A 14458-nucleotide genomic window follows, 5' to 3' on the forward strand; every position below is an offset into this window, starting at 1 on the left:
GCAAGGTTATCCAGTGTAAAACCCCAAGCTCTCACTAGATTCCTCCTGCTTCCTGACTATCCACAGGATGCACCACTGCCCGTCGTGATACAGTGGATTCGTGTTTATGGGGTTGGCTGCTACCTAAGTTGGAACGTAAGCTTTTTAGAACTGAGAATGCCCGTTTTACTTATGTTTGTAACCTCAATGCCGGGCACATAATAGGTGCCTGACATTATTTGTTGGGCAGCAGAACGATGAATAAATGAATGATTTTTTAAAAATGTCTATGGCTTACCAGAGTGTTAAACAGCAAAGGAGATTGAAAGAGAGTAATACGGGGGATTAACAGTCACCATCTGGGCTGGAGACTTAACTCAGCTGGTAGAGTGATTGACTAAACCTGCATGATGCCTTGGGTCCCAACGCCTCCCCCAGCACTACATAAAACTGGATATGGTGGCTCATATCTATAACTCATTATTTGTTAGGGAGACACAAAGGGACCAGAAGTTCAAGGTCTTCTTCTTCTATCACTTGTTTGAGGTCAGTCTGGTGTCCACAAGACCTTGCCTAAAAGAAAATTTACTATCCTGAGAACCCAGGGGCTCCTCAGCAGGCAGGAGCTTGCCTTCTCCTTACTGGTCTGCAGCATCCTGGACAGTGTCCGGCAAAAGATGCACTCAGTGGGAAGTCTAATTTTCCGCAGATACCCTTTCAATATTGGCATTATATTACCAGGGCTGATATTTGTAGTGTTGCTTCCATAATTGGCATTAGGGGGAAATAATTGATAAACGCCTTTTGTCTTTTGCTTCCTCCTGCTTTGTTCACTGAGGGCACATTAATTGTACTCACCCTTGGGAACTGGGGGCTGGAAATAAAGAGAAGTTAAGATGCTTCTATTGCTTTATCTTGTCACCTATTATTTCACAGATCAAAAGAAACTGACCATTTGACTTGGAGAATATCTTCTCAGAGATGACTTTTTAAATGTCATAACCCTCTATCATCTTCATTTATTCTCCCCACAGTTTTTATTTTTGTATCATTTTGGTTTTTAATCAAGATTGGTGTCACCTTAATTAGCATATAACAAATTAAGCTTCTCTTTCATAGTAAAGAACAAGAGAATATTAAAGTTTCAATGACAGAGCGTTCCACTTTTTATGAGTTTTATTAGGCTAATGTCTATCTGTGACATGTTTAATAAAAGAAGAGCAAGATGGCAGCCAAAAAGAAGGCAAATTAGCACATCTAATTAAAAACCCATGTCAGAAACTGTCTGTAATTTCATAAGTCTTATGCCATTACTGAAGGTGTTTATTACACTCTACACTAGTGAAATTTTAAAACCACTAATATTTTAAAATTCTTTTGAGACAAATTTTATTTAGGTAGCCCCACGCTAACTTTATTAATTTTGTTTTTCACTGAAACTATCTAAATGACTTCTTAGATGGCACTGATGACACAGATACACTGATGATGCAGGCTGGGAAATGTGGCTTGGCACTCTGGTCTGTTTATTGGAGAAGTTCATCGACTTAGCACATCAGGCCACACCTCTTTCCTTTACTTTACACAAACCACCATTCACCAATCTCTGTAGATTTTTAAACCTATCATCTATTTTTCCTCCTTCTCTCTTTTACTCTTATTCCTTTCTTTCAAGCATCCTTGCCTAGATTTGAGCAGTCGCCTAGTAACTGATCTCCCACCTCCTGTCTTTTTCCATTCAAGTCTGCCTCACATAAACCTGATAAGGCTCTCTATCTGGAATGGAAATTTCATTATTTCCTAAAACCTCTTTCCCACCCAGGGGGCAATGGCTACATTCCTTAGTTTGGCCCTAATCAACTCATGCTAATTTGCCTCTCTACCTAGTCAAAGAGCATGACAAAGACATCACTCTATTGCCTCGTGTCTGTCTGTCTGTCTGTCTGTCTGTCTGTCTCTCTCTCTCTGTGTGTGTGTGTGTGTGTGTGTGTGCCTATATACGTGTGGGTGTGGCTTTGTGAAGGGCAGAAGTCAACACTGAGTATCTTCTCCAAACACTCTCCATCTTATTTTTTCAGACAGGCTCACTGACTCTGGACCTCAGTGAATCAGCTAGCCTGGCTGGCCAGCAAATCCTGAGGACCGTCCTGCTGTCTTTAGCTCCCCAGGGCTGGGATTAAAGGAGTGTTGATATCACCATTCCTGGCTGCCTGCATGGGTACAGGAGATCCAACATCAGGTCTTTGGCCTCTGCTGCACACACACACACACACACACACACACACACACACACACACACACACACACGCAGAGAGAGAGAGAGAGAGAGAGAGAGAGAGAGAGAGAGAGAGAGAGAGAATATCTTTAAGATATCTAATCTGGATACAATCTTTCAGAAGGCTCTTTACTTTTGTCAAACTCCGTTCCTCTCTGTTCAAGTAGTGCAGGTGTGTGTATGTGTGTGTGTGTGTGTGTGTGTGTGTGTGTGTGTGTGTGTGTGTGCGTGTGTAATACATTTTAACTACCCTTCTTGAAGGGAATATCCATGCACTTGTGCGGTATCGACCACTGCTTATGAATAAATAGATAGGTGACAACTGTGCAGAGTCTCAATTGTGACCTACTGATTTGGAAGATTTTATTTTCTTAAGACCGGATCTAACGTGTACCAGGCTGGCCTCAAACTTGATATGCAGCCAAGGATGAGCATGCGCTTCCACGTCTCCTGCCTCCACCTTCTGGGTGCTAGAATTTATAAGCACATAGCATCAGGCTCAGTTTACACAGTGCTGTGGGTCAGGCTCAGAGCTGCATGAACACTAGGCACGTGGTCTATGAACTGAACTTCAGCCCAAGGAAGAGCTATTGTGATTCCAAGGATGCTTTCTGCCTCTGGCTCTCCGTGTCTATAGGAATGAGAAACATTAAGTCGGTTATGCTTTTGATTTTATAGTGGGTTGAATCTCTCAATGTCACAGGAAAACTGTACAGTATAGTAGAGTAACTACAAATGGAAAAACACCCAGCAAAAGAAAATGATGACAACAGGTCTGATCACATAGGAATGCTTTAAGAACGGAAAGAAAAGTGATTAATATTATCATGGCACATTTTATACATTTCAAGAACATTAATTTTTATTATTTAAAATAATACCTGGAAGTTTCTTTGTGAATTCTACAAGAATCTGCACATGACTGGTAGCCATTTCTGTTAATATGAGAAAATTTTCTTCTGCGCTAAATTCTTCTTTTAACTAAATTTTAAAGAAAAAAAAGTAAATGATTAATAAAAAGACAGGAAAAGGATAACTCAACATAAAATCATTAAAGGAAAAGAATCAACAGACTTGAACAATGAAATTTAAAGACCCAGATCACATTTGGAAAGCAATTACTATTTATAAGATAGATGTAAGACTTCTTTTTCTAGTAGCTTAAGGCTGATAAAAGTTTGAATGTATAACTTGAAGTCTCAGAACAATCACTTTGAGTAACACATTTATATAAATCTCACCTTAAAAGATAGTAAAAGCTCTCTCTCTCTCTCTCTCTCTCTCTCTCTCTCTCTCTCTCTCTCTCTCTCTCACACACACACACACACACACACACACACACACACACAAACACACAATGCTAACTTTAAACAAGTGTATTTTCAGATAGTATACATACGATTTTATTTGTTATTTCCTGAGGCATCCTCTGTTTGCTGTATGAGTCCATAATATAATCCAGGAGGGTCTGCTGGTCTGGGGTGAGTTCAGTTTTCTCCTACACTGGCAAGAAAATGGAAGGTGTTAGGGAGGGCTGTTAAAGGCATATGCCAACACGCACACCTATCTGCAACAAACTAGTAAGAGAAGATTTTTTCAAAGCCCTAGGAGCCGCGAGCTTTCACATAGCAGGAAATACATTTCCCTAGGTCCTGGCCCAAGCAGCAACACATTTCCCTGAAGCTGTCTCAACTTGCTCATTTTCCTATTTAGAAAATACGAACAATGAAATATTCTCTCATGCACCTCAGGGGAATAAAGAGTAGTGTGAATGTAAGTGAGCCCAGTAGCCCTTGAAGGACAGTAGAATTTCAAGGTTAAAATCACAGCTTCCTGTGTACTAAGTGGAGACCCCATCTACGCAGGGCCATCTACACTCAAGGGTGGCAAACCGTGGCCTATGGACCAAACCCGCCTGTATAAACATAAACTTTTATTGGAGTGTGGCTGTGTCCCTTTGCTGATGTATTGTCTGTGTTGTTTTTGAATTAAAATGGCAGAACGCGAGGCCAATGCCTGAAAGCCCACCTATCTAGCACATTGTAGAAGGAAAAACAATGTCTGCTGAACCCACAGTCCTCATTCGCCCCAACTGAGACCCCAGACATTCCTTTCCTACCTCGCTGTCGCTTGGGAAGTATAAACTGTCGCGTTAACTTTTTGTCTCCTTACACCAAAGCATTACTGATGAGATACCATAGGATAACAACCCTTTTTTGTAAGTTGACATTTGCCTGACATCGATACAGACAATATGTTTAAAAACCTAACAGCTGAAGTTCTTCCAGCTGAGTAAACGCAGGTAAAGGCGTAGCGCGAGTATCACGGCTTACTGTTTTTCCGGCCAACAGCAGATAAGAATTCTTCCAGATAGGCTGTGACATACATTGTATGGGCGTCTAAGCAGCCCAGATGGCGTTCCCTCACTTTCTCCTTATTCAGTTGTAGTTTCTCTATTGGTTCCCAGATGTGTGGTACCCTGGTCTACTTATTGACGAAGACCAATTCACGGCCTCTCGTGAGTCTAGACTTCCCAAGTTGGAACTGTGATACAGTCCGCAAGTGGGGAGCTAAGATATGGTCCTCAAACACGCAGGTGGAGCTCAAGCATGGTAGTGCAGCTTTTAACCCCAGAATTCTGGAGGAAAGTCCCAGCACTTGGGAGGCAGAGGTAGGTGGATCTCTGTGGGTTTGAGGCTATCCTGGTCTAAATAGTGTGTTCCAAGCCAGCCATGGCTACACAGTCAGATCCCATCTTAAACAAATTAACAAACATCCCTCAAGTGAGCAATTCTATCCTAAAGGCTAAATTAACACACCACACCACCCCTGCCCCCTGGCAACCCCTGGCACCCGACAACCTCCCAGCCAAACTAACTGACGGGTCCCCAGAAGCACAGCCATTGACTGACAGGTCCCCAGAAGCACAGCCACTGACTGACAGGTCCCCAGAGGCACAGCCACTGACTGACAGGTCCCCAGAAGCACAGCCACTGACTGACAGGTCCCCAGAGGCACAGCCACTGACTGACAGGTCCCCAGAAGTGCAGCCACTGACTGACAGGTCCCCAGAGGCACAGCCACTGACTGACAGGTCCCCAGAAGCACAGCCACTGACTGACAGGTCCCCAGAGGCACAGCCACTGACTGACAGGTCCCCAGAAGCACAGCCACTGACTGACAGGTCCCCAGAAGCACAGTCACCGCTAGGTTTCCGGCAGCGCCATCGCGGTCTGTTACCCTGCATGACTTGGTCGTGGAGGTCACTTGTCGCAAGTCGCGTCCTTCGCTGTCCTCGCTCACTGTCTGGTCTGCATGCTGCTTCACGTTTTTCCTCAGCCGTTTAGATTTACACTGAATTTCAGTTAACAAACCTTGACAGAAAAAAAAAAAGGGGGGGGGAAAGGAACAGAAAATCTTTTGGAGGATGTGACCCTGAAGCACGTGCCACGTAACGTGGCCCTGAAGCAACTGTTCCGTGGTCAGTTCGTGTGATGGGTCAGAATTAATTCTAGCTCCCAGCACCCACACCATGTGTGTGGGGTGCCTCACATCCACCTGTGATTTCAGCTCCAGCGGGGGTTCCATGCCCTCTCCTGGCTTCCTCGGGTACCTTACATGCATGACATGCATTCACACAAACACATACACATAAACAAATCTTAAGGAAAAATAAAAGGCTATTGATTTTGAGTGAAGCATTTGACACCTATGTGTCTGCTTCTTCATTTGTAAAATACAGATACATACTTGCCAAATTTTGCATGTATGTGGTTAGACTTTTTTTTTTTAACTGAGCTTTACATATAAAGAATTTGTGATGTTAGAAGGATTCTACAAAGCACAAGGTGTTTAGTCAATGGCACGTAAGTGACATACTCCTTGTTCCTGGTCTAGTAGACCAGGGAAGCTGGCTTCAACACATATAATTACTATTATTTTCAGCTATATTGATACTGTTCAATAGAACATCTATCCAGGTTTATATAAAAATTGTTGAGTGAAACAAACATGAACATGTTTCAGAAAATATGAATCCTATTCACCTACACAAGTTATTTAAAGATATAAGGGCTAAAATACTTAAGGAAGGCCAGCCATTGCTTGGTCCCTCTATAAAAGATGAAGCCCCTAGTGTTGTGCTATTTGTGGGGGTGAGTAGGTGGAACCTTTAGGGGGGCCCCTCGAAGAGCTGTGGGTCATTGGTGGTATGCCCTCAGATGAGACTGTGGGACCCCAGCTTCTCCCCAAGTCCCCTTTTCCTTCCAGGCCAGGAAGTAGGCTTTGCCCTGTAGCACCTCTGCCATGCTTAAACACAGTGGAAACCAGCCATGGAACTTCTGAAAGTGTGAGCCAAAAGGAATGCTTTCTCTTAGTAATTCTCCCAGGCTCTTTTTAAAAATGATAGAAGCCAACTAACACAAAGCATCGCAATTTTTTTTTTAATGATCATATGATCTCATCATTGACTATGCTTTGAGCTTTAACAAGTAATGCAGAATCCCCTTCCATATTTAAAGGATGTCTTTTTTTCTTCTCTCAGTGGCAATGAAACAAAGCTCCCGGAGGGTCACCGTGCAAAGGCTCATGAAACAGCTCCATCCCTGACAGGAAGATTTTCCTGCTTATAAATAAGACTATGGACTTTTATGGGGAGGGTCTCTTACAAAAGGAGCCACTATGGAACAAGTTCATGTTTCAGTAATGAGCAACACGAACCGTCCAGTGTCAATGTATTTCCATTGCAAGATTGGATTACAGCCGCTGCACCCCCCCTCCCCCCCTCTGCTGCCACCTGCCCGGCACGTGCCTCCTTCTCCCCTCCCCTCCTCCCCAGTTCAGGCTCTTATTTCATGTATGCTAAAATGTGATTGTAATCAGCCCATATAAAACTTTCATCCATCCGCGGCTGGATTATTTATTTACACAGACCGATTTTTCTCCCTCCTGCACACATTGTTTCTCTGGGAGCATCCCGGTCGCCCGTACAGTTTGGGAATAATAGGACCCAAGTCACCTTCCATGGGCTTTTATTTCAAGCGGCATTCCCTCCCTGAATGTTGTCATCTCCTTGGTGACATTTGTTTGCCTGTTTGTTTTGAGGAGGAACGAAGCATTATCTCTAAATCTGAGTGGGCTGTAGAATGAAAAATTAATGGTGTTATACTAACATGCATTCCAACTTTCTGATGAAGACAGTGGTTCCTCATAAAGCCAGTGTTTAATACAGTGTCCCTTTATCAGATCGAAGGACAAAATTATATTAAAACTCAGGGTAGTTAATTTCCTGTGTAAACCTATACAAATTGGCCCACAGCTGCACTATAAGGAGACAAAGCCTTAATAAAAATGACTTAGTTTAAAACCCTATTTAGATAATTCGGAGGCAGTTATTGGTCCAGCGCTATGAGTTTTTATGGTAATTAAGCAATAAATAAGAAGTACATTAAAATCGAATTTAGAGGGACCTTTCAGAATGTCATCCCACATAGCCCATTAGACCGAGTTATTTCAATAACATGCCAGTGACACAACACTCCTTGTATAAATTCCTTACAACAAAGGAAACCAAAACCAAAACCAAACCCAGTCATCTCCTTCAGAGAGATAAGATGCTCTTTAGGTGGTGGTTTAAAGAAATCAGCGGCCCATCGCCCTTTCCAAGAACCACACAGCTCAGCAGATTCTGTCTGGAATGTGGGGGCGGTCTGCGTTACCTGGCACCTGCCTCCTTAAGAAGTTTTAGCGGAATTTAAGTGCTTGAAGTGGATACCTGTATACATACATTCAGCCAACATTCCCATTTCTTTGCACTTCCTTAGCCGGCACTCCTGGCACTTCCGTCGCATGTACATGTCCATCACACAGTTGCCCCCATTTTTACACTTGTACACGGCATTTTTGGTAATGCTTCTCCGGAAGAAACCTGTGGGAGAAACACTGGAAAGTGTTAGAAGATCCATAGCAAGTATTCAGAAACTATATGTAGATTCGGATACATCAGGACTTTACCCCTTCCACCCCCATGAACTGCTGGGGACCAACCAGATGAGCCTTCAGAAATGGGCATGTAGCAATGGGGCGTTTTTTCCTTGCACTGTTATTGAAAAGGGAGCTATTTTAAATTTGTGTCTCTAAAACAGGTGAGTATAGGGCCTCTCCTAGGGGAAAAAATTTAGGTGTCTTGTTTTGTTTAAGAATATATTACTAGCTGGGGGTGGGGTGGGGTGGTACATGCCTGTAATCCCAGCACTCAGGTGACAGAGGCAGGCAGATCTCTGTGGGTTTGAGGTCAGCCTGGTCTACAGAGTGAGTTCCGGGCATCCAGTACTACACAAAGAAACCCTGCCTTTAAAAACCAATATATATTATATATATATATTTAATAAGTATATATAAACATATAAAACATATTTTATATAATATTATGAGATATATTAAATATATAATATGTAAAATATGAATATAACATATATCACTTTCGTTTATCTTTATTGGAGGACAATTACATGCCAGTAAGCACCATGTGCTGGCACGGTAAAGGCAAACAACCCACCCTTGCCCTCCCAGAGTTCAAAGGTTGACCAAAAGCAAATGCATGCACATAACTAGACAAGGGAAAAGTAGGGGTTGTATGCCTACTCCTGGACACTGTGCTGGGACAGCACAAATGCAGATAACAGGTAAGGTAGTGAGCGAGAGGTTAGAGACTTGGCTCTGTGTTCAAGAGCATGTGATGCTAGTGCAGAGGACCAGGGCTGGGTTTGCCAAACTCACATGGCACTTTACAACCACCTGTAAAACTCCAGTTCCAGCAACCCAACACCTTCTCTTGACTTCCGTGAACATCAGCCATGTGTGTGGTACGTATACACAGACGGTCAAAACACTCATGCAACACATAAAATGAAATAATAATCCTTTTTTTCCCCCTAAGCTTTGAAAGTAAGCAATAAGCAAAAAGCCGGAAAGTGTATTGTTGTTTACTGGCATTTAGGAAGAAAGTTGTGTTCAAGGTTTTAGTTCTTTGGCCCTTAAAATTAGTAATTAGTAATTAGTAACTAGGCCTTGCCTGATAATTAAAACGCCAAGCTTGATTTAAAAGGCAGTATCAAAAAAAAAAAAAAAAAAGGCAGTATCTCCTTAGAGAAGAGACCCTACAGCTGCATCCGGTTCAAGGAAGATGCCGAAAAGCAGGAAGGGATGTGGCTCCGTCCTCCCTGACGTGCCACATCTGTTTGTTCTCCTCTAACTAATTAGCCATAGGTCCCTGCAGAGTTGCTGTGGTGGTGGTGGTGAGCAGGGACACACACTCGGGTAGCAAGAGAAGTGACAGAGAAGCCCAAATACTCGTTTGGTACAGAAGCTTACACACTTAGCCACAGTGCCACCTTCGGAGGATTTGCTGACATGTGATAAACCATGGTTCAAAGACAATAATGGAAATTTCCAGAACTAAGCCCCTCATAAAATTTGAAATTATACATGTTTCTGAATAGTGTGATGCATGGGAGTGAGATTTTTTTTTTCCCCCTTGCAGTCTTACCCAGGGTAAGAATCATCCTTTTAGCCAGCAAATCCGCGTTGTACCAATTTCCCACCCAGCGGCATTTATGCGTTTATGCTACTATTACAATTACCTATCGTTCTAATTTTTCTATTTTGCCCATGGCTATTACTGAGATAGCTTCCTGCGCCTAATTCTTCACTATATAGCTATGTACATGGTTCACAGTTTGGAGCCTCTACTGGGTATCTTGAGGTATAGCCACTGTGGATGAGGGGGGCACTACTGTGTTGTTATAAGCTGGGTGTATGTGGCAAGTTTTCAAAGTGGATACTTCCTCTCTTGGACTGGGCTCCTAAAGAAGCCTTCCCGTCACTGGGCTACTTCTACTCGGACCTCATTGATGAGAGCAGAGCTGTTTCCATTCTAGCCCATAGCGGTAGCTCTTTCTCTAGCCTCGAGGGATTTGGTGGTTTACTCCTGTCCTACCTGGTGTTAACTGTTAACTTGACGGCATCTGGAATCACCAGGCCCTTTCAAAAGTCTCAGTTGAGTAATTGTGTTTATTGGGTTGCTCTGTGGGCACTTCTATGAAGGGATCTTAAGTGTTAATTGATGTAGGAGGGAATGGTACCACCCGTGGTGGACTGGGACCTCCTACATCTTGGGCTGTCTAAGGAAGTTAGCTAAACATGAGCCTGAGCAAGCCACGGATTGAGCCAGCAGGCAGTGTCCTTCCAGCAAGCTTGGTCTCTGTTGTACTTCATTGGCTGTGAGTGAGTTCTCTATTGCAGGTAATAATACTACAGAAAACAGCCAAGAGACGTATCTTGAACTCCTGCCTTGACTTGGATGGACTGTGGTCTAAGAAGCATAAAGTTGAAATAAACCCTTTCTTACCCTAAGCTGCTTTTGGTCAGAGTTTTATCACAGCAACAGAAAGAAAACAGAACAACTCCACATCGTTTGCTGTGGTCTCCGTGTCTGGGGTTCCTGGCAAGGACTTAAACTAACCTCACAATGACAGGCTCTTGTCCAAGAAATAAGTTGTTACTTTAACAGATGTTGGAATAATAGCAAACACTTATTACTTACATCCTATTGTCCTGACCACTTTACCACCTCTTAGCTACTTAATTACAGTATCAATTTTACAAAGAACATCGTATCCTCACCCCTGTATTTTAAAGGAAAGGAAAAACGATAGAGAGAAATTAAAAGCTTTGGCCATGATTTTATGTACTAGGAGAACTCAGGACCTAGGAAGTCACTCTCTAAAGGCCACACTCTCGATCCCTCTGCCTCAGCTACCTCTCCCGGGGCACAGGAAGAGAGAATAAATAGCTTCACATTAGGCACTGACAGAAAACTGCATTCTCTGACTTCCCAGGTGTCGAGATGGCTAAGACATTCCTGTCTTCAGAGCTCTCAGCTTAGGAATGTGACGAAGTAAATTCAGAGCAGAAGGCAAGATAGGGTGACAGTTCGCTAAGTCAGTAATACGTTACTGAAATGCAGAGGAAAAAAAAAATTGGATTATAGAACAAGATTTTGGGTTGTCCTATGCGCTTCTAGAGGTTGTGTCACGTTGTAGGGGAAGGAGAACAATTGCCCTGTAGACAGGGAGGGTTGCATATTTCTTATGAAAACTATGAAAAGTTATCCAACTCTCACTCCAAAATTATTATCACAAAGTAACTAATGCCTAAGAATTAAATGTTGAACTAGGGCAACCCTAATCCAAAGTAGGGAAGTCAGAGAAGGGTTTATGAAAAACTTGAAGGAGGGCTCACAGATTAATTTTTGAAACATGTCCCATGGCGGAGGGTAGACTTCCTGGGATTGAGCAAGGCAGGGTGTTAGGGAAGAGTCCCTAGGGAAAGCAGACAATCCATTCCGGTGGCAGGGTAGAGCCTGGGAGTGTTAGTGAGGGGTAGCAAAAGGGGATGGAGCGAGAAACTAATATTAAAGGCCCTTTGAATGCCACACAGAGGGATAATTTGCTATGGAGAAAAAGAAAGATTCTTCAAGAACTTGGCAGTAAAAGGTCTGACCTAACCTGCATGTGGAGACAATCCTTGAAGAGAAAACAAGATGAAGAAATGTGGAACCAGAGACTGGAGACCGGAGACAGGAGACCGGGTGCCACAGCGCAGCTGAAAGGTTAGAGGTGCCTAGGCTAAGACTGGGAGAGAACATGGGAGGCTTGGGAAAGCGACTAAACATGCAAACAGAGGCCACAGGAAAAGGCAGCTTATGCCAACAGGAACCGAGTCACGGGCTCGTCCGTTTGTCCACTTGTCAGTTGATGTGAATTTGAGCAGGAAAGATCTTAACGCTTTCCTAAATGTCAAATCCAACCAAACAAAATCTTAAAAACAGCAGCAGCAACAACAACAACAACAAAACCCCAACCACTCTATGCTTCAAATTAGCATTGAATCAAGAGAGACCCAATACCAAAGTGTGCATTTTTAGTGAATAAAGGAAAGGGAACCTTTTTCCCCCCATTGCCAAACCATTGCTCAGTGACCATCTTAGCTCCTGTGAGTCAGTCTTCCCATGAGTCCCCAGCTCTGCCTAGGCAAGGTTCCCTTCAGAGCTGTCATAGATACTGACGGAAGGCTCAGTAGTTAACAGAATGAAGCTCCTTATTCCACGATGAATCAAAGGAAGGGTGCTGGGGACAATTCTGTAGACTTTCTTTATTATTATTATTATTATTATTACCTCTGGTATTAAACTGAAAAGGAAACTATTAGCATATCAATACCGAATTAATTAGCTTTCACTCTGGGAAAGCAGCACAATGTTATCACTACATCGGTCAGATGTGGGCACATAGACCGCATTTATACTTATGCAAATCTAGCACACAGCTATGCCTCTATCTTGCTCCTTTTTGTGCATATTCAACAATGCTCATATCAGAAGAGTCATTTGAAAATGAATGGGAGGAAAAAAATCACAGAGAGTCAGAGCCTTCCTGATGTAAAAGATCAGCGGTGAGGAGGCCTGCCATTGCCGATGTGGCCGGTAGGGAATCCCTGGATTGTTGGAACAACTTGGAGATGATATTTGCACGGATTTTGTAATGCTAATGTATATGCCTGCATGGATGTCACACTGGACATTCGTGGTCAATTGGGTCTCCACTGAGAGAATGAACTCTATACATGATCGTTTGATGTTTTGCATGTTGAAGGACCTCTGTGCTTTTAAGACAGCAATAAGCATAGAACTCAGATCTTTACGTAGAACATGGCCTACCAAGAGATAATTTTACATAGCACTTATTTTGAGTCAGATGCCGTTCTGGAACACTTTGCATAGGGTATCCACCTCACCCTTAATCCAAGGTGGTAGATGTTGTTATTCTTTCTCTCCCACCGAAGAGGAAGTTGGTTTGCACAGAGGCTAACTTGCTTAAGGTCCTACAGGTAATAAACTGTAGAGCCTGGGTTTGAATCCTGGTAGTTTGGACTCTGCTTTCAACCGCACCACCTTCCCAGGGCCTTCAAAGAGAATAAAGAGTTTTCTCAGTTTTCTCAAGACATAAATTTCCCCAAATCTCAACACAGCATGGAAAAACCCAGTCGGTGACAAAGATGAGTTATGGTTCCCACGTTGAACCCATGAGCACCTCACAGTCATCCTAGTAATGGTAAAATGAACCAAAATTCGAGTCATACATGTATGCTTAGTTCTTGCTCCTATTGATTTTTTTTTCATTTTCTTTCCACCCCAGGAAGGTAATCTTCATCTTATGCTCGCTTACTTCAACAAAAGCTAAAGCCATCTTCCTCTACCTAAATGTAAATCTTGCCCAGGGCTTTCATTTTTAACCTTTCATTGAAAGGCTTATTCTGGATCATCCGAAATGTAAAAGACGGGTGTTGTAGTAAATATAAAGTTAAATGCCTAGTATTACTAAATAGCCTGTAATTATTATGGCGGTATTATCTCATCCACTATAATAATCAACAAAAGACACAAGACCGGGGCAGCAGTGGCGAACGCCTGTAATCCCAGCACTGAGGAGGCAGAGGCAGGCAGACCTCTGGGAGTTCGAGGCCAGCCTGGTCTATAAAGAGAATTCCAGGACAGCCAGAGCTACACAGAGAAATCTTGTTTCGAATAACCAAAAAATTAAAAAAATAAAAATAAAAAAAGACACAGACACCTTGTTTTACCTGGAGCTGCCAGATATTAATCCCTAAACTACCTCCCGTTATCTCCCAGGCCCCATCGAATCCCATCTGCTTTAATTATTTCTATCTGGGCCGTTTCCCATCCAGAATCCCAAAGTACTTGCTTATGCTGCCCATCTGGGCTGCTTCTTCCCGCGTAGAACTTCAGAGTTCCTCCTCTGGGCCCGCATGGTTCTTTACCTATCCCATGGTGATTCTATTGACCCCACTCCTAGCCTTGTTCCCACCCCGTCCCTCTTTCCTCCTACCCAAGATCCTTCTGTCTCCAAAGCCTGGGAACTTTAGCTCCGCCCCTCAGCTCCGCCCCTCAGCTCCGCCCCTCAGCTCTGCCCTGCCCAGGTGGAGGCCTTTTATTCAGCCAATCAGGAATCATTTCTTAGGCAAGGTTACAAATGTCATTTTTGGGGTACATTAGTGTCTGCTTGTCAAAGACAGCAAGCAGACAGAGGTGTGCAAAATAATTAACATTAGAATGCATAGCACTAA

At 43.1% G+C, this 14458-nt stretch overlaps 1 protein-coding gene across 4 annotated transcripts in view; it reads right to left on the reverse strand.

Annotated features, from left to right (window-relative positions):
• Nucleotides 1-14458, reverse strand: part of NR1H4 (nuclear receptor subfamily 1 group H member 4) — a 55929-nt gene that overhangs the window by 15405 nt on the left and 26066 nt on the right. For 2 of the 4 annotated variants that reach the window (XM_084795966.1, XM_084795964.1), the window contains exons 4-7: nt 8040-8180; nt 5495-5628; nt 3654-3752; nt 3136-3235 (exon numbers count right to left, since the gene is read on the reverse strand). In XM_084795966.1, the coding sequence (XP_084652092.1) occupies nt 3136-3235; nt 3654-3752; nt 5495-5628; nt 8040-8180 (474 nt within the window). Of the gene's footprint in view, nt 1-3135; nt 3236-3653; nt 3753-5494; nt 5629-8027; nt 8181-14458 lie in introns of all 4 variants that reach the window. The other 2 variants (XM_084795965.1, XM_084795963.1) reach the window with 1 other exon arrangement.

This window comes from Acomys minous, assembly GCF_964271855.1.
Source record: "Acomys minous genome assembly, chromosome: 9".
NCBI lineage: Eukaryota > Metazoa > Chordata > Mammalia > Rodentia > Muridae > Acomys > Acomys minous.